Below are 17,714 nucleotides of genomic sequence, written 5' to 3' on the forward strand. Positions count from 1 at the left end.
GTATCTTTGTAAGTAATTAAAAATTGTTGTTACTTATTACTATTCCTTAAACATATAATTGCTTAGGCTGCCTGAAGGTAGCAGTACAACAATTAATTTCTACACGTACCAAGATGTTTTAATTGAAAAATAGGGAATAACATATCCCGAAAATACTTTTCTTGTGAGCCCAAAAGTGGGCTCCACACTACATACCCAGTTTTCATTGCCAATTCCAATGCGCGTGCGCGAAACCCGCAGCAAAACAGAACCGGCAAGAGCCGAAAGCGAAAACCAGTATTCAGAGCCGAGTCTTTGTGAGTGGCTCTCGTTGGAAAGAACGGGCAGCAACAGGTAAGTCCGGCCAGAAGGTAAGCGAGCGTCGCTGCGTTCAGACGTTGTCGCGCTTCAAACTCGACTCGAATCGGCATCCGCGAGATACTTTATAGCAATCCGTAGCTGCAAAAACAAAAACAAAAGAAGGCGCAAGATCAAGTTTCGGACCCTAGCGTCAACCGTTGTGCGGTTTCGAGTGTGTGTGTGTTTTTTGCGTGCGTTGGCCAAAACCAAAAATATATCCGTGGAATAGTTGGCCACAAATGGTCATTCCACATTAGTGTAAATTATAGTTTATTGGCCCTAGCCGCCTGAATTGCATTTGCTTCCTGTATTTTTTTGTTGCCACCGCTCTCTCCTTCTTTCTCTCCTCGATTTCGCTCTCCATTTGCTGTTCTTTTTCGGCCAAAACAAGAACCCATAGATACCTACTCGGATACTACACCATACTATGCCATACTATACCATACTATACTCTACCCGAACCAGTCGGCTGCCTGCCTGTGTTTATTTGTTTTAGCCGCTTTTGCACATTCCCCTGCTTTGGCTTACGAGCTGGTGTTGGTACCAAAAGAAAGCCATCATCGCCGCATTTGCCAATCGCCGAGAAGTGCCCAATGATCGGAACTGGCGGACAGCAGCCGCCTCATCATCATGTGCCACTTTTCACATGTGCATAAAGTGAAATCTTCTGTTCGCTACTAAATTTCTTTTAGATCTCGTCGGAATATTTGCTTTTTTGTTTCATATACCTACATTTGCTTTGCACATCATTTGCGGAATGCGATCGAGAGCTGGCAAAAGTTCAAACGGCAAGGCTAAGATAAGCGATTCTGCAAGATCAGCTCAACTCAAGCTGTTCGGCCCAATCCCATTCATTTGAGCCAACCCGCGACAAGGCCAGCTGGGGGCGGTGCAGCGGCTAGCATTGAAAAATCTTTGTTTCGGGCCCAATAAATAACCAGAGTTTGTTTTGCATTTCGGCCAGTCCAAGAACGCGAGCGGAGCGGACTGAGAGAGCAAGAGCCAAGTGATCGAATTGTACCGAAACTGTGTCGTTCTACATGTGCCAAATACTCGCGTAAGCACCATCGAAACTCGCACCTAACGGATACGGATATACCTAACGGCACTGAAATTAGCCACGGCAACATGTTGCCGTTGCTGTTGCTGCTTTTTCTCAGCCTGACCGCTGGCCAGCTGGTCAACCAGCCGCCGCAGTTCGTCCCCGGAACGGGCGACATGTCCCGATTCAGCCTCTCGGAGAACACGCCCGTCGGCAGTCCCGTCTTCCAGCTGAAAGGTGAGTTGCAACCAGGTCGCGTTTTTTACGAATTCTGTTTGGTGGGAGGGGAGGGGAGTTCTGGCCAAGATTGCATGCTCGACATCTTATCAACATGTGTAGTACGGGGCCGTCACGTTTCATAATTTTATGCGGAATTGCTTCACGGCTTTCATTGCATCGCAGAAGACAATGAACACCAATAGCCTAATTCCCACGCAGTTTGTGGCAATGCCTTTCACTGCCAGTAGCTCGTTTTGTTTTGCCAAAAATAAAGAAAGAGGTGGATCAAAACCTGGCCTAGTGTGGGAAGTTGGGATTAATAATAACTACATATATGGGCTATTTTTATGAGAAACAAAAAGGCCACATGCACTTAATGATAGTACTTAAATACAAAGTAATCCGAAAAGAACATACACTTACATAGTCTTGAGATTACATCAGGTATAGAATAAGATAAGCTACAAAGCAAATCACTAAGACGGTCTGGTTTCGAACAAGACAACTAGATAAAGTAAACTATTGACTCACTCACGAACTCGAACTAATTAACAAATGACCTATTTTCTGGTTTTTCTCTTGTCTTCGATTTTAAGCGTACAATTGTTTTATAGTTCACTAGCAATCTTTAAATAAAATAACTCGATTTAGACACAATTTAGTATGCGAAATTTAAAGAATTGAAATTGCATACAAAAATGGCATTCTATTCGACTAGGATGTATACATATTATTTCTTTCAACATTTTTGAAGCATTATTAATATAACTTATGTGTACATAGTTAATTTTGTATGACTAAGAAATATTCCGTTTATTTAAAGCATTTAAAAATTCAGCTTTTATCATGGCATATTTTTAATGGTTTCTTTATTTTAATGGTAAAACCATTAATACAATGAGTTACCTCTGATATGACTTAATAAATGATCCATTAAGATCTGCACAGAAAGAATATTAGTATTTTGTTGGCCTTTTAAGTCTGTAATTATGTTAGTTAAATAAACAGAAAAAGCATAATTAAATTAACATTTATCATGACATAATTATCTTTCAGTCTTTTAGTTTTGTTGTTAGGCAGTCATTACTTTCACTAAAATTGTCTTTGGCTAAGTACGCTACTCAAAAGGGTATTCCCCTTTCGGTTCAAGAAAACAATCCCCCAAAACTGGCTCTAATAATTTTGTAATTTAGCTTCGATCATAACTCAAATTACCAGTGGTGACTTTCATTTCTTGGACCGCATTGGTCTGGGTGGGCCACCTACTTCGGGTCAACCTTGTGCGGGGTATTGGATTTTTGTGGTCGCCGCACGTTTTCAGCACCCTCGTATCTCGCATTCGTCAGATATATAAGCATACGAGTATCAGCGATTGCATAATGCCACTTGGCTTGAAATATGCAGTGCGGATCTGCAAGAATGCTCGATAAGCCAACAAGATATTCATGTTTTTATTGTTGATTTTTTTCCCTTTCTGTTTCTGGTTTCTAGTCTTTTTGAAGTTAGCTCGCCCGAGAATGCAGTTTGCTAATCAATCGACAAACAAAAACAAACAAAGACAGCCAAAGACATATGTATCTGATAGGTGAGCAGGCGGAAATGCATTTGAACACGTTTGTGCGTAGCACCACCGATAAGTGTTAGTCCACGATAATGGAGATTGCGGTAAGGTAATGGCCCCCATTCTCCCATTAGATAGAGAATGAAAACAGCACTTTTACTCCGATCGAGAGTGGCAATCAATCGAGAGTCGTTTTCCTATATCTGTAGCAAATGTGGCAAATTTTAGACTTAATAAACTTCAGGCGGGCCAGCCACTCCCCCTGAATTAAGTTATCCAACGGGGCAGAGCTAGTTGGCACCTGCTCCTCCAGCCAGCAGCAAATGACACCCTAACACAGAGGCCCAGTTAAGAGATTGAGATACATTTGCAGCTGCGGCGGCTTTAGGCCTACAATTTGATGCCGCTCCACGGCAACTTCATAATCAGATGGGGCATTGTCTTAACTGGTTGCCGAGCGTGTGCCAAATCGCCTTGGATGATGCTCGCCCAGTGACTCCGCCTGCAAATGTAACCGATGCCGAGACTCGGATGCAGTTGGAGACTGGTTCGTTTTGCAAGCGGTATCCGTGAGATACGAAACACGTTTGCTCTGGCTGGGTGCGTTGGAAATCAAGAGTGCCGTGGAAAATCGTCTACCAGACACCGAAAAAGTAAAACGGAAAAACTGACCTGACCAAGGAAATTGCTCGGCCTAAACGGTGAGTCGGGAAACTGAGCTGAATCCATATCGGGCACAACATAATCCGAGATCGCAAGACAATACTGAGTGTCAGTCGTTGCGTAACTGCAAAGTCCGCTGGGACTGCCTCCTGGTGTCGAAATTTGAGGATTTAATTGCACGGAATGCAGCAGAGAAAACTCCTATCGGTTAGCCGCTTGAGTTTGCCTTTCATACCCGCTTAATTACACATTTTACCATACCAAAAACACTAAGTAAAACGAATGTTGGCACATGGCGGGCGTTTCTTTCGCTTCTTTCGGCATAACCACTGTTCCATGTGTAATAATAACCAAAATATTAACAAATACGCTCCGTCAAGCATGAAATCACAAATTATTTCTGCCGCATCAACAGCAACAATGGTAACCACAACAATTACATCCTCCCCCTTCATGAAAGCATCCATGCTGGGCGAAGTGAAAAGTAGCAGAGCTTTTCCACATCCCGCACGTACCCGCAATTACAGTGCTCATTCAGCTTTTCCACTTTTCCCCCAATTGCCTAAAAAACACACCGTATGTACATACACACTCGAATCGAACACGAGAATTCACAAAGAGAAAACGAGCGAGAATCGAGCAGTGGAAAGGGGTTGATCTAGAGATACCCTATGTGCGAGTATCAAATGGATCGGTTGCATTTTGTAACTTTAGATCCATTTCGCAGATATCAGATGGCCATCGCTTTTGTCATTTATAAAGTGGGCTCTCAATATTGAATGGTGAAATCTTGATTGTTATAGAAGTAATATTTATAGCAAGAAAATATCACATAAAACTTAGAACTATATCTAAATATCGATCGAAATTATCAATTACTAAAAGCCATGTTTTAATATCAATATATCTAAGCCACGGTTGAGCAGTTCAAGATCACCAAATACCCCACGACTACGCGGTATGGGTAAGTGTGAGCTGGAAAAATGATTATGTACATTAAAATGGTCACTCACGCGCCAATGCTGAGGGATCCAGTTTGGAATCGGGATAGAGCAATAAAGTTGGGTACTTGGGGGGCAGGGAAATGCTTGAGGTATGTATGTTTTATTTTTTGGTTAGATGGAGGAGCGGCTGTGCCTGTTTGCTTCCCGCTTTGTGCCGTGTCTTTTTTGTGGTCGTGCTGCAATTGTCGGTGTACCACAAGCCCGCTCCCAACTTTGAGTTCCCCATTGCCCCCTGCAAACTTGAAAAATCTGTCGGCCAAAAGCGGTTTTCCCGACCGTCGACCGACCGCTTATTGGTCTCTGTTTTCTTTTGTAAGCTCCCTGGGTTCATTTGTTTTCTTTCTTTTCTCCATGATTGCTTTGGTAGAATTTCTAAAGTAATTTCGAGTTGCCCCCGAGCTGGAATTTTTCGGCTACCCAAGCCAAATACTTGTAGATACATTTCCTGTTATTAGACGCTGTGGGCACAGAGAAAGAGAAATTGCCGGGGAATGACACAATCCACTTAGGGTTAGACCCACAACTAACTAGTTGCCCCAGTTCCGAGGGGCCGGAAAACCGCAGTCGACTGGAAAAGTCGCCGGCGCAGGAGGTTGTGGGAACCGAATTAGCATTTTTCACACGCTTTTACATAAACCGACGGCGGCGGCTCCACTGAACGACTTCCCGAAGTGACAGCCTATGACGCTGGCTCGGATTACCTGTAATTAAAGCAGCGAGCGTGTCAAACACCGGGACTCCATCATCGCCAACTAACTTGTTGCACTTTACCGGCTGTCCAACACGCGTCCCACACACGTGGAGTATGTATCGATCACTTTAACTTAGCAAAGAGAACTGGATCTTTTGGGGAATTGATATAAATAAATGGAAAAATTAATAGCCGTCTCGTTAAGAGAGGAGCATTTTTCCACACTTTATATCTTTCATTATCTATCTTGGTAAATTGAACATTCGTGTGGTTATCTCTTTTATTTGCGTCGGAAATTTGATTTAATGATCGTTTATTATATACAACTACATTTTGTTAGGAAGATAATTAGTTTTGTGTTTCTCTCCCTCACTTCAAAAGTGATTGTTATACGAATAGTAATAAGCCCATAATTATTCAAGAGAGAAGAGTAAGTTCTACCAGTTCTTAAGTTTCAACACAATCGATGTTTATTACTTTCAACTGAATTCCATTTGAATTATTATTAAAATATATATTGTGATTGCAGGAACTGATCCGGAAGGAGGTCGCCTGAAGTACAGTATCAGCGGACCCGTTTTCTCGGTGGATCGCGAGACGGGAGTGGTGCGCCTGCGCCAGGAGCTGGATCGAGAGACCCAGGACACCGTCGAGGTGATCATCAGCATCACAGACGAAGGTGTCTATGGCACAGAACCCAACACCGTCTCCCAAAGGCGGGTGATTCCTGTACGGGATTACAATGACAACCAGCCGACTTTCCTGGGCAGACCATACACCGCCAGTGTCAGTGAATCCCTGCCCGTGGGTTCGGAGATCAGTGTGGAGCCACCCATTGTGGTCGTGGACCGGGACGAGGGCATCAACGCAGAGGTTCAGATGAAGTGTGTAGAGGTACGTTACATATAAGAAATATAATTCAATGCCGTACATATCTTATTTTGCACATCTTCTCTTCCAGGAAAACGACATTTGCGACATCTTTGAGGTGCGGGCAGTGAAAATATCCGACGGAAACTACACAGCGCGAGTGGCGCTGAAGCAACAGCTGGATTTCGAGAGCCGTCCCTCGTACATCTTGACCATTTCGGCCTCGGACAGTGCTTTGGATAACCGCCTTTCCTCCGTGGCCACCATTTCGATCAATGTGATCGACATCCAGGATCAGTCGCCAATCTTTACCAATGCTCCGTACTCCGCGACAGTGCCGGAGAACACTCCCGCCGGAGTGAGCATTCTGACGGTCAAGGCTGTAGATGGAGATGTGGGCATACCAAGGGATATATTCCTTTCTCTGGAAGATGAACCCTTCGGGCACTTTGAGCTGGTACCGTTTGGAGATCCTCGCGAGGGAACTGCAGTACTGCAGACCACCGCAGAGCCACTGGATCGTGAGAACGCTGAGATCCTCCAAAATGGTGGGGTATATGTGTTTTCCATAAGAGCCACTGAGCTGATCGATGGAGCTATTCCCGCCGAGCACTCGCTGACAAGAGTAACCATTGTGGTCACCGATGTGGACGATCACCAGCCCACCTTTAGTGGACCGCACTTCAATGTCTCCATAACGGAAAATCTGGCTAATGGAATGCCTCTGCCGGGACTCTCGATCTTCGTGGATGATCGCGACATGGGCGAGAACAGTCGCTATGAGCTTTCTTTGCGGGATGTCTTCAATGCGGCCAGAGTATTTGAAGTCTCTCCCACTGATTCTCAAGGCCGGACACCAGTGGTTGTCAAGGTGTTGAATGCTAGTCGCTTAGATTACGATGTTGCCGATCCGGACCTGCGACGATTTGAGTTCGATCTTGTGGCTTCCGTCAAGGGCGTGGAGAAGGCCAAGACCCGAGCAGAGATCCATCTGCTGGACGCTAATGACAATGCACCTGTGTTTGACCAAGGCACCTATCGTTTTACGGCAGCTGAGAATCTTCCTGTGGACGCTGTAATCGGACACGTAAAAGCCACTGATTTGGATTCCGGTGAGTTTGGACACGTTCGCTACGTACTCAAGGGCTTCGGTGCGGACAACTTCTATGTGAATCCGGAAACCGGAGGCGTTTACCTGCTCAAACCTCTGGACTACGAAAAGCAGAGCAGCTACAGCCTCACAGTGGTGGCCATCGATGGAGGGCAGCGGGAGGCCAATGCCAACTTGTTCATCGGGGTCACCGATGTGAACGACAATCATCCAAACTTCGAGAGCAAGGAATACAGTCGAACTATTCGGGAGGGTGCAGCCCTCTTTGAGCCGCAGTTCTTCGTGCGTGCCCACGATACAGATGGTCCCACCCAGGGAAATGGACGGGTTAAGTATTCCATTGTGTCCGAAAACAGCATTGCTGGAAATGTATTCCGCATAGAGCCGGATACGGGCGAGATTGTCATTCAGAAAGCAGCGCGATCCATGGACACCGAGAGGGGTGAATACGAACTGGTGGTTTCGGCCACTGATTTCGGTGAGTTTGCTGCATATTGCTCAAAAGGAAATAATCATTAATTATGAAATATTCTTCATAGGCATTCCTCCCTTGTCCAACACCACTCGCGTTTTGGTACGCGTTGGCATTTCCGGCAATCAACGGCCCATCTTCCGAGGACACTTTCAGAACATGGAGAACCTACCCATCATTGGCCCGCCCAGTTACCGAGTCTCGATTCCCGAGAACGCCGCTGCAGGATCAAATGTCACCTCTGTATCTGCCCACGATCCGGATGGTCTGGACAGCCTGCTGCGGTACAGGATTGTGGGTGCCAACGACAACTTTGAGATTGATGAACTGTCAGTATTAGCTAGATGAACCCATGAACTTAAATCAAATCTAATCAATTTATTTTGCAGTTCTGGCTTAATCACTGTGTCGCCACAAGCCCGCATCGATCGCGACTCGAACATGAACAGCTTTGAGATCATAGTGAACGCAGTGGACTCCGGAACTCCAATCCCGGAAACGGCCACCACTACGGTTTATGTTAATGTGAAGGACATCAATGATGAGCGCCCAAAGTTCGAGCAGAACAGCTATGCGACGTACGTGTCCGAGAGGACAGCCGTGGGTGAGAGTGTCCTTCGGGTGAAGGCAACCGACAAGGATCTTAATTCGAAATTGGAGTACAGTATGGTTGGTCCAGTTGCTGCTACCACAAAAGCGGGCGTAAGCATAGCCAATCGCAGCAACTACCGACTGCAGGAGGCCTTCCGAGTGGACAGTCATAGTGGTGAGATCTTTGTCAATGGAACGCTTCGTCACGATGTGGCCGCCATCATCATCTTCACCGTGGGTGTGCGAGATCTCAATGCGGAGGTGGATCCCGAGGGACAGGTGGACTTCACAGAAGTTACCGTGTACGTGCAGTCCTTCCAGGACACCAATCCGGTGTTTAAGAATCCCGGCTGGACCAGCTCAAGACCGGTGATCGATGTTAAGATCAAAGAGGAAATGCCCATCGATAGTGCGCTGTTTATTTTGCAGGCGGAAGATCCTGTCACCAGACAGCCGATCACCAGTTTTGAGTTGGTGGAACCCAAACAGGTGGACTATTTCCAAGTGGCGGAGCGAACCGGAGAGGTGATACTCAAGAAGCGGCTGGACTATGAGGCGTTGGGCGAAACTGGTCCGGAGTTTGAGCTGCAAGTTCGCGCTAATAGTGCCGATCGACAAAGAAGCACTGTCAGTCGAGTCAACATCACCGTGGAGAACGTGAATGACAATAGCCCGCACTTCGAACGGACCTCCTATCAAGCCACCATCATCGAGAACAGGCCTCATCCGGAGCGAGTCATCCGGGTGAGAGCTATAGACAAGGACGCGGTTCTTAATGCCCGTGATGAGCGATTGGGCTACCACAAGATCATCTACTCACTGCAGGGCGAGCACGCCATGCTATTCGATATTAACAATACAACTGGGGAAATTATAGTGGCTAGTGGTCAGACCATCGACAGGGAGCGCACACCCAGGATTCAGCTGCAGATCAAGGCGGAGGACTCTCCTGGTCGTCCCACGGATGCCAAACAAAGCGTAGTGGAGCTACAGATAGAGGTTTTGGACGTGAATGACAACGCTCCGGAGTTTACCCAGAAGAAATACAGCACTGTGATTCCGGAAAACGCGCAGATCGACTCGTTTGTCCTCCAGCTGGAAGCCGTGGATGCGGATGAGGGTCTGGGTGGCGAGGTGCGCTACGAGTTGGTTAACGAGGGTGAAGCCAATGGACTTTTCAAGGTCGATCCCAAGAGTGGTCTGATCTCCACCCGACGCAATCTTACCGGCAAGGGCCGCGCACATCCCTATGTACTAATTGTTCGTGCCCAGGACAACGGCAACCAGTTGCCCAAACAGCCCACATTATCCACCGACACCGATGTCAGGATCTACATAGGGGATGTGAGCGCCAATGATGGCGTGCCCTACTTCTTGTCTCCTCGGGTGGGACAAATGGCAAATGTCACAGAGGTGGGCATTTATTGATAATCTTCAAAGCGTTTTTAAGTAACCAATATCTTTTTAGAATGCTGTTACTGGAGCTCCAGTATTTCAAGTCATTGCCAGCGATCCGGATGATGAAAACACCCCATCCGGAACCATTACTTATCGCATTTTGCCGGATACTCCAGACGCCGAGGCCTTTGTCATAGATGCTCACTCAGGATTGATAACAACCAAGCAATCAATGGATCGGGAGACAAAGGACACGTACAGGATTCTGCTGGAAGTAAGTGACAATGGACAGCCCAAGCAGTCGGTGACGAGGATCCTTCAAATTGCTGTCCTGGATGTGGATGATCACGAACCGCGATTCGCAAGAGAAGTTGTAAGTAAAGGAAGCGTTCTAGAAGAACATCCAGAATACCAACTGATAACAATTTTTACCCTTTTAAAGGACGCAGGACCCTTGAGCATGACGGTAAGAGAAGAGGAACCGGCTGGCACCATTGTCGGTAACTTCAGCGCTTTGGACGACGATCTCGGCGAGAATGCGGCCATTGATTATGTGATCATCGATGGAAATAATGAACAATTGTTTACGATAGAGCGAAACAACGAAAGTCTGGCCATTCTCAAGACCCAAAAGCCTATTGACCGAGAGCAGGTTGAGTCCTTTACTCTGACGATTAAGTGTCTAAAACTGGGCGAACCTGGCTACAAGTTTATTGGAGATCCCTATGATCGACAGGATCCTTCACATTTGCGAATCAACATTCGAGTACTGGACATCGACGACAATCTGCCGAAATTCGAGCAGCCAGATCCCACTGTGGGTATTAGGATCAATGTGCCTATTGACACTGTGGTGACCACGTTGAAAGCCAGTGATGCCGATGCGGAGGCTCCGCCCGTTGGTCTTTCCATTGAGAACGTGACCTTTGTGCCGCAGTTCTATAAGAGAAGTCGCAGCTTGGCCGTCGGTAACCTGCAGAATCTCTTTACCTTGAACAATCGGACTGGCGAACTGAGAACTGGAGGTTCCTTCTCTGATTACGTGGATGGATACTTCTTATTGCGGGTGATGGCCAACAATTCAGTACAACCCAAACGTCAAGCCCACAGCAATCTCAAGGTGTTTGTAATTCGAGACAAATCTCTGCTTAAGTTCGTCTTTGCCCGACCTCCAAACGAAATCCAGCACAATATCCGACCGTTCCAGGAGCTGTTGCAGAAAAAACTGAAGCCCCTGGGATTGGAGTTGCACGTCTTGGATACACAGGTCTTCACCAGACCCGACATGAGTCTGGACTTTACCGCCACCAGCTCCTGTTTCCAGATGTTCAAGAATGGAGCTGCCTTGTCCTTCAACGAGATGCAGAAGCTGATGAACTCACAGCAGCTGCGTCAGGAACTGATAGATATATACGCCGCCTACGGGGTTAGTGAGGTGGAATCCTGCTCGGTGAGAAGGACTCATGCTGCAGCTATTTTTGCGGGAATGCTCACCTCGGCGGGAGCCTGGCTGGTTTTCCTGGCCGCCCTCATAGGTCTGGCTGCCTTGGTTTCCCTGTGCACAGCCTGCTGTTTGAAGAAAAAGTGAGTTTGACTTGGCCTTGACCTTTTTCATTATCCTCATTACTCATTAAAATCCCTTTCCAGACTAAAGCGGCACAGTAAGCGCAGTCTTCAGGCAAGCTTACGCACTCCCACGGAGCACACACCAACCTCGTATAGTTACTCCATGCCCGCCGTGCTCTACTCCGAACCCATCTACGGGCCCTTGTAGCCGCAGCTCATCTTCTGCACGGGAAGGTCCAGGTTCAACCACTGACCACCAACCTAGTAGACTAGTGCCCAAGACTCAAGCCCCCTTTGCACCAGCGGAGATCTCCGAATCCCCGAGTCTCCCAGGATCTCCGCTCGGCAACTGCGAACCGGGACTTCTTTCTGGCAGAGATTGGTAAAAGGTAGAATGCCAAATCAGTCCATATACCATAAGCTTAAGCATACTATGCGCGTGATCTAGAATGTACGTGTAGCACCAATTAGCCTAGTTTAGTGTTAACATATAGTACTGTATAAAGCGTAGGGATTTTTTCAATTTTCAATTCGAATGGTTAGCCTAAGTCGAGTCAGTTCTGTGTGTCATTTGTGTTGAAGTGCACAGGTTTCCCTGTCGAATTTCGCGGGTTTTCAATTGGCACTTTGGCAGGTCTGGAATGCATTTATTTTTATATATTTATCTTATCGTCTATTTGCCTATAACATGTCGAACAAGTGCAGTATAAACATCGACCCAAACAAAGCCCAATTCCAGCTCCACAATCCAATCCTCGACCAGGAGTCAAAGCCAGGCCATGTGCGTGTCGACCGAAAATGAGTCTCCCGTTTTCAAACAGAATGCATATGCTTTCGCTGTTAAGTAAATATATTTATATACGACTAAGTAGTTTGTCCAATGTGAACATGTGTGCAAATAAATTCTATTAACTACAAAAGTGCGAAAAACGCGACCTTTTACTCATTATTCCCAGCGGTTTGGCGTTGCGTCAAAGGCTAACGTGTAAAGTGATATGCAAATGAATCGTATCCCCACTAATGGCCTGACATCCGGAAGGTGTTGACACTGAATGTGGTTCCGATCAGTAGCCACGGAATTTATTGATTTTATATATGCATTAAATGGAAAATGTTGACTTTTAAAGCAGTTGGTTATGGTTTAATTAGAAAACAAACTAAATCATTTCACCTAATCTAAAATAGCTCAACTAAAGAAATCAATTGAAATTCAAGATGCACTACTTTATATTAAATTTGCATTATGGGTCATACTAATCAACAAAACCACTGAATCATAATACACATTATCCTTTCTCCCGCCTCTGAACCATTGTAAGAACCACATTCCCCAGATCCTGACTTAACGTCCTTAACGAGCCGCTCCGGATTCGAAATTCCAATTAAACTTGCCGCGCTTGGAGTAATTGCAAATTCCCATTTTGAGTTCATTTCGGCAACTGCGTCACTATGCAGGCAAGTGAAAATGTAACGTCCAAAGTATGTGTTCTGTGCAAAGAGTGAGAGAGAGGCATGCGGATGCATTGAGGGTGAGCGGGACAGGAGGAGGGAAAAACCCATAAATAATAAATGTTGTTAAAACTAATGTGCGGCGCTCATTAGCCCCTGGCAACGAACAAGAGAACGGGCGGGAAAACAGGGGATGATGCTGGTCCTGCTCCGATCCCAGATCCCCCATTCCCGATCCTGGCCAGAATCAAAGGGTGCAGGATGAACTCGGGGGTTGCTGCCGCTCTCTTCCGCCGCCGTTTTATTTTTATAACTTTTTAAGGCGAAACAACATCAACAACCCAAGACATCGAATCAAGTGTTGTCCGGGTCAACTCAACTGCACTTGGGGGTTGCTCGTCCTCCTCCCCAGAGATGGAGTGTAATTAAACTGGTTTCCCTTACTAGTGAAATTTACATAAAGCCTAACTAACCTGGATTGCGATTCCCCTGCAGTCTCAGTTTTTTGTGTTTTGCTAAATCACCTTCCACTTGAACAGTGATTGATGATGCCAGTGTCATCCTCATAAATCACACTACAAATTCGAGTGTCAAAGCGGCTCGCTTGTTAGTCATTCGCGGCGCCAACCATCAGGGCTCGAAGTTCGCTTAATCTGCAATTAATACCACTGATACACATGGAACTATATAGTATAGATAGCACAGATAGGTTTTATAGGGCGCCAAGGGCTTAACTTAGAGATATCATCTAGTGAAGAGTGGATATCAACTTTCAATTCATTTTCAGTATTTCAGGCTGCATTCTTTTTAAATACATTTTATTACATAAAATATGATTTACCTAAAATATGTGATCAGCTAAGGACTGGAGTCACAATAGTAACAACATATCAGCTCTGGTGCATTTAGTTTTATCAACATTTGGATATTGTTCGCGGAAGTAAATTAAACACCTTTTTGATATTATCTTCAAACTATTGTGTTTATGAACGACATTGAGTCATGAGTTTAGATTTCATCTGACTCAGTATACGACTTCGTAACGATTTATTTGCATTGCACACACTAGCCACGGTGAGTATGCAGGTGTTTAGAAGTTGACTTTTACCCCAGATTCACTTCTCCGACAGCTATTGTCAGGCAGCTAGACAGTGAGCCAGATGTCCAGCTGACGAGGCGCAAACAATGCCAACAATTAATGACTGAGCCCGGCCATTTGCTTTGCGACAGGACCTCCTCCTTCTCCTGATCGAGCAACAAATAGTGAAAAGCCTCGCGTGCATACCAAAAAGTGAAAAACGGGGCAGGAAAGTGTGGCAAGTAATCATAACGGTCGCTTTCCGAGGTGGCAGGGCCATAAAAAAGGACTTAGGGGTAGTGTAATTGCAGCTAACTACTAGTTCTGCTTCCCATTAACGTTTTGGGGTAATTTTCGCAATTCCTTTTTTTTGCAAGGATTTTTCGCATTTTTCCCAGAATTTTCCTTTTATTTTTTGTGCGGAAGCCCACACAATGGCGGATTTACCGCGGGATTTTCGCGCGAATAGTTGGCTTAAGCCGGAAGTGGAACTGCAGAACTACCAGGATCCGTCAGCTTAGGATCAGGAAAGGATTTCTCCGCCGGATCCCCCATTAAATCGCTCGTGCCGTGTCCGTTGTTTACATTTGACAATAACTGGGCATGAAACCGTTGTTTTGCCGACATTTTAGTGCCAACCTTCCAATTTCAATTTATGCAAGGCCAAAAAAAAATTAACAAATATCAACCATAAATTAGAAATGTCAGCTTCATTATGCACATGGCGCTGCATAGTAATTAGGCAGCTTCGCGCGTCTGAAAACTACCTATAAATTTATGACCACTTGATGAACTGCACCCGGATCCGAGTCGAAATCTGGGGTTGGGCTCTCACATTTCGTCCTGGTCGCCGGTTGCTGGTTGCTGGTTGCTGGTTTCTGGCTAAACTCATTTGCATAACAATCAACTCATCGTTTGTGGTACAGCTACCATACCATGTCCTCTCCTCTCCATGAACTACTTCTTGCTGCCAGGATTTTTCCATTTCCAGCCCAGTGAAAGGGTGCTTCCTCAAATGCTAATGTTTCGCGTACACTGGCGGCGGGTGTGAAGTTGTAAAGTTTAATGTATTGTTTGTCTAACAGTTTATTCATTTGGAAAAGGAATATATTTGAAATGCCTTTCTATTTTTTTTGGCACAGTCCCATAATGCGAATGTGACTGGAATTGAAAAATTATTCTTATATGGGGTTGGAAAACTGCTCGGCGTTTTGATAAACTGATTCTGAAAAGTTCTCTCAATAATCATTCATGTGTAAGACCATTTATTTTCTGCACAGAAATGTAAGTTGTAAATAAAGATCAAGAAGGTAAATATTACGCACGAATTGAATTTAGCTATATTTACTTATTGTCCTTTTTATTACTAATATCTGTCCATACTTGATAAAGTGGTTGGGTTGTTCCTATGTTTTACAATTATGTGATAATATATTACATTCGACCTAATAAGTGTTTTTTAATCTTTACCAAACATCAACTTAGAATTCTGTGATTATGTATTTGAAAAAACAGTAAAATAATTAATCTAAATAAAGTATCCCGCAATTATCCACAGTAACTTCTGCTTCGTTCTTCATTGACATAATTTTCCGCAACCTTAATCGAATTTTCTGGTCTTATCGGTAGTGGGCAAGAACATGATCTCAATTCGATTTGCCTAATAGAGGAACATGCGCTATATAGTTATCTGATCTTTGATTTACATGTGTTAACATTTTCGTTTTGTTTTCCCTCTGCTGCGTACCACTTTCTGGCTCAACAATGTGACATAAATCTGCTTAAATTTGACTAAAACCGCTCTGATCGGATTAGAAATCAGGGCTTGCATAACATTTTACAGTTTCAGCCGAGGGACGATTGCACACAAATGCGACAGATTGGCTTCCTTCCACGGACTCTGAAAAATAGAGAAATAAAAAGGTCCTGTTCCAGGGCTCTCTGGTACGGGTAAGTGTAACAAAATACTCGAGCCGGCTGTTTGTTTATCCAATGTTTTTCGGTTAGATGAGCACACAACTCGAAAGCGACAAAGGTAGGGCACACATGGATTTTTTCGATTTGGAACAGTAACGTATACGTGGTCGCACACCCCGGAAGGTTCAGCCTCACAAAAAACAACAACCAGAGGACGTCAAAGATTTCACAGATAAACCAATTCGAGCAGGGCAATGAATGGGCAAAAAGGTCGAGCAACTTGCCGCTAAAAAGCGAACGTGTACCATTGCACCAGAGCGAATCTCTGCCTTCAATGTTTGATCAGGACCAAAAAGGGGTAATACACAAAGGATCCGGGGCTGGAATAACCACGTGCACCGGCAAAGGGTTAAAAAATGTGTGCCAACTTCTTGCTAAAAAGGCGTAAAACAATCAATTCGGCAAATAAAATTCGATTTGCGAAATGGGAATCGCAAAAGGGCAAGGACAAATTGGCGCGGTGTCGTCTGGAACGGTGTGATATATGATCTTAATATTTCATGCTTTCCATTCCAAGGGTTGAACTCTGACTCTAAGTTTACGTATGCATATCCAACCTTTGACACACAAAAATATTAAATATCCAGTACTTACGATTGTGAACCTTTTCCATATTAACTTAAAAAGAACACCAAACAAATATAAGTTTAATGTTTCTTTAATTAATTTACTCAATAGAAACATATTTTCAACAAATGGTTTGTTATTTTTATCCAATCTTTTATAAGGTAAAGAAGACCCACATTTGATTTTCAAGCTTGTGGTAATCTAAAATACATGTTCATACAGATGGTTGATTTAACAAAATAATATATCTAAACTATAAATTCATTAAATAAACTTCAAAGAAAGCAGCACTCCTTCGTTGTTCGGTTTGATAAGGAAGAATATGAAATGGTCCCCTGTGCTTTTTCCATATTGACTAATCCGTGTATATTTACACAGAAATTTGATTTGGTTAGGTATCTGCTAGTCGAACCCTCCTCCATTAGTCGACCAGTCGACCCAACCGAAGTCCTTTGTGCAGTCTCATCGGACCGCATATGAATCGCTCTCTAAGGACCTGCACTTGCCGCAACCGAAGATGGCATTGTGTTTGCGCCTCTTAGCATGTCCATGGCAATTTGTTTCCATTTTGGTTGCTTATCGCCTTATGGCCATCGCCAAATTGTTTTTCCAACCTCACAGTGCATTAGCATTCGGGGAAGGGAGCTAAGGCATAGATGTCGTCATTGATCCGCCGATAGCCATCGAAACGGAGCCACCCCGTCCGCTAATGATGCCAGTCCCATCCGTGCCAGGTTTCATCCTCATCCTCATCCTCATCCCTCGAGGAGAGTCGAGTCCTGGAAATTGAATGCAGCTTAGCTGGCTCACCCGCTGCGTATTTGCGCCTTTGCCGCACAACAGGAATGCGGACCCATGCCGGTCCATAATAATGATTATTGCAAAGATAAATCCCGACACCTCCAACAAAGCTGCTCAAATGACAAACTCCGGCTTAGTTGAGGAAAAACTGGCAAATTCCTACTTATAACCCCAAGAACTAACAATGAGCGAATCTTTTCCCGGCAGAAGAAATATCTAGTTGACTTATTATTATTTTATGCTAAAATGGAAATTAAGTGTTCAAAAAAATTAATATGCTGAAAAAGTTCAAACTAGAAACTAGAAATTTAAATT

At 44.7% G+C, this 17,714-nt stretch overlaps 1 protein-coding gene across 2 annotated transcripts; it reads left to right on the top strand.

Moving 5' to 3' along the window:
- Positions 1 to 360: 360 nt before the first annotated feature.
- On the top strand, positions 361 to 12,445 carry LOC120448340 (cadherin-23). 2 transcript variants are annotated; one of them, XM_039630303.2, is made up of 9 exons: positions 361 to 597; positions 1,304 to 1,618; positions 6,049 to 6,413; positions 6,481 to 7,978; positions 8,040 to 8,301; positions 8,362 to 9,976; positions 10,032 to 10,334; positions 10,404 to 11,545; positions 11,609 to 12,445. In XM_039630303.2, the coding sequence occupies exons 2-9, from the start codon at positions 1,468 to 1,470 to the stop codon at positions 11,733 to 11,735; spliced, it is 5,463 nt and encodes a 1,820-aa protein (XP_039486237.2). In that variant the 5' UTR covers positions 361 to 597; positions 1,304 to 1,467; the 3' UTR covers positions 11,736 to 12,445. The 2 variants fall into 2 exon arrangements, with proteins under 2 accessions (XP_039486237.2, XP_043861942.1); XM_044006007.1 differs by having other exon boundaries at positions 361 to 530.
- The last annotated feature ends 5,269 nt before the right edge of the window (positions 12,446 to 17,714 follow it).

This window comes from Drosophila santomea, chromosome 3L, assembly GCF_016746245.2.
Source record: "Drosophila santomea strain STO CAGO 1482 chromosome 3L, Prin_Dsan_1.1, whole genome shotgun sequence".
NCBI lineage: Eukaryota > Metazoa > Arthropoda > Insecta > Diptera > Drosophilidae > Drosophila > Drosophila santomea.

Excerpts from the sequence above, each read along its gene's own strand:
- LOC120448340 (XM_039630303.2), top strand. The coding sequence starts at position 1,468 with ATGTTGCCGTTGCTGTTGCTGCTTTTTCTCAGCCTGACCGCTGGCCAG. Across the intron at positions 7,979-8,039 it reads GGTTTCGGCCACTGATTTCG|GCATTCCTCCCTTGTCCAAC; the intron begins GTGAGTTTGCTG and ends TATTCTTCATAG. Across the intron at positions 9,977-10,031 it reads AAATGGCAAATGTCACAGAG|AATGCTGTTACTGGAGCTCC; the intron begins GTGGGCATTTAT and ends ATATCTTTTTAG.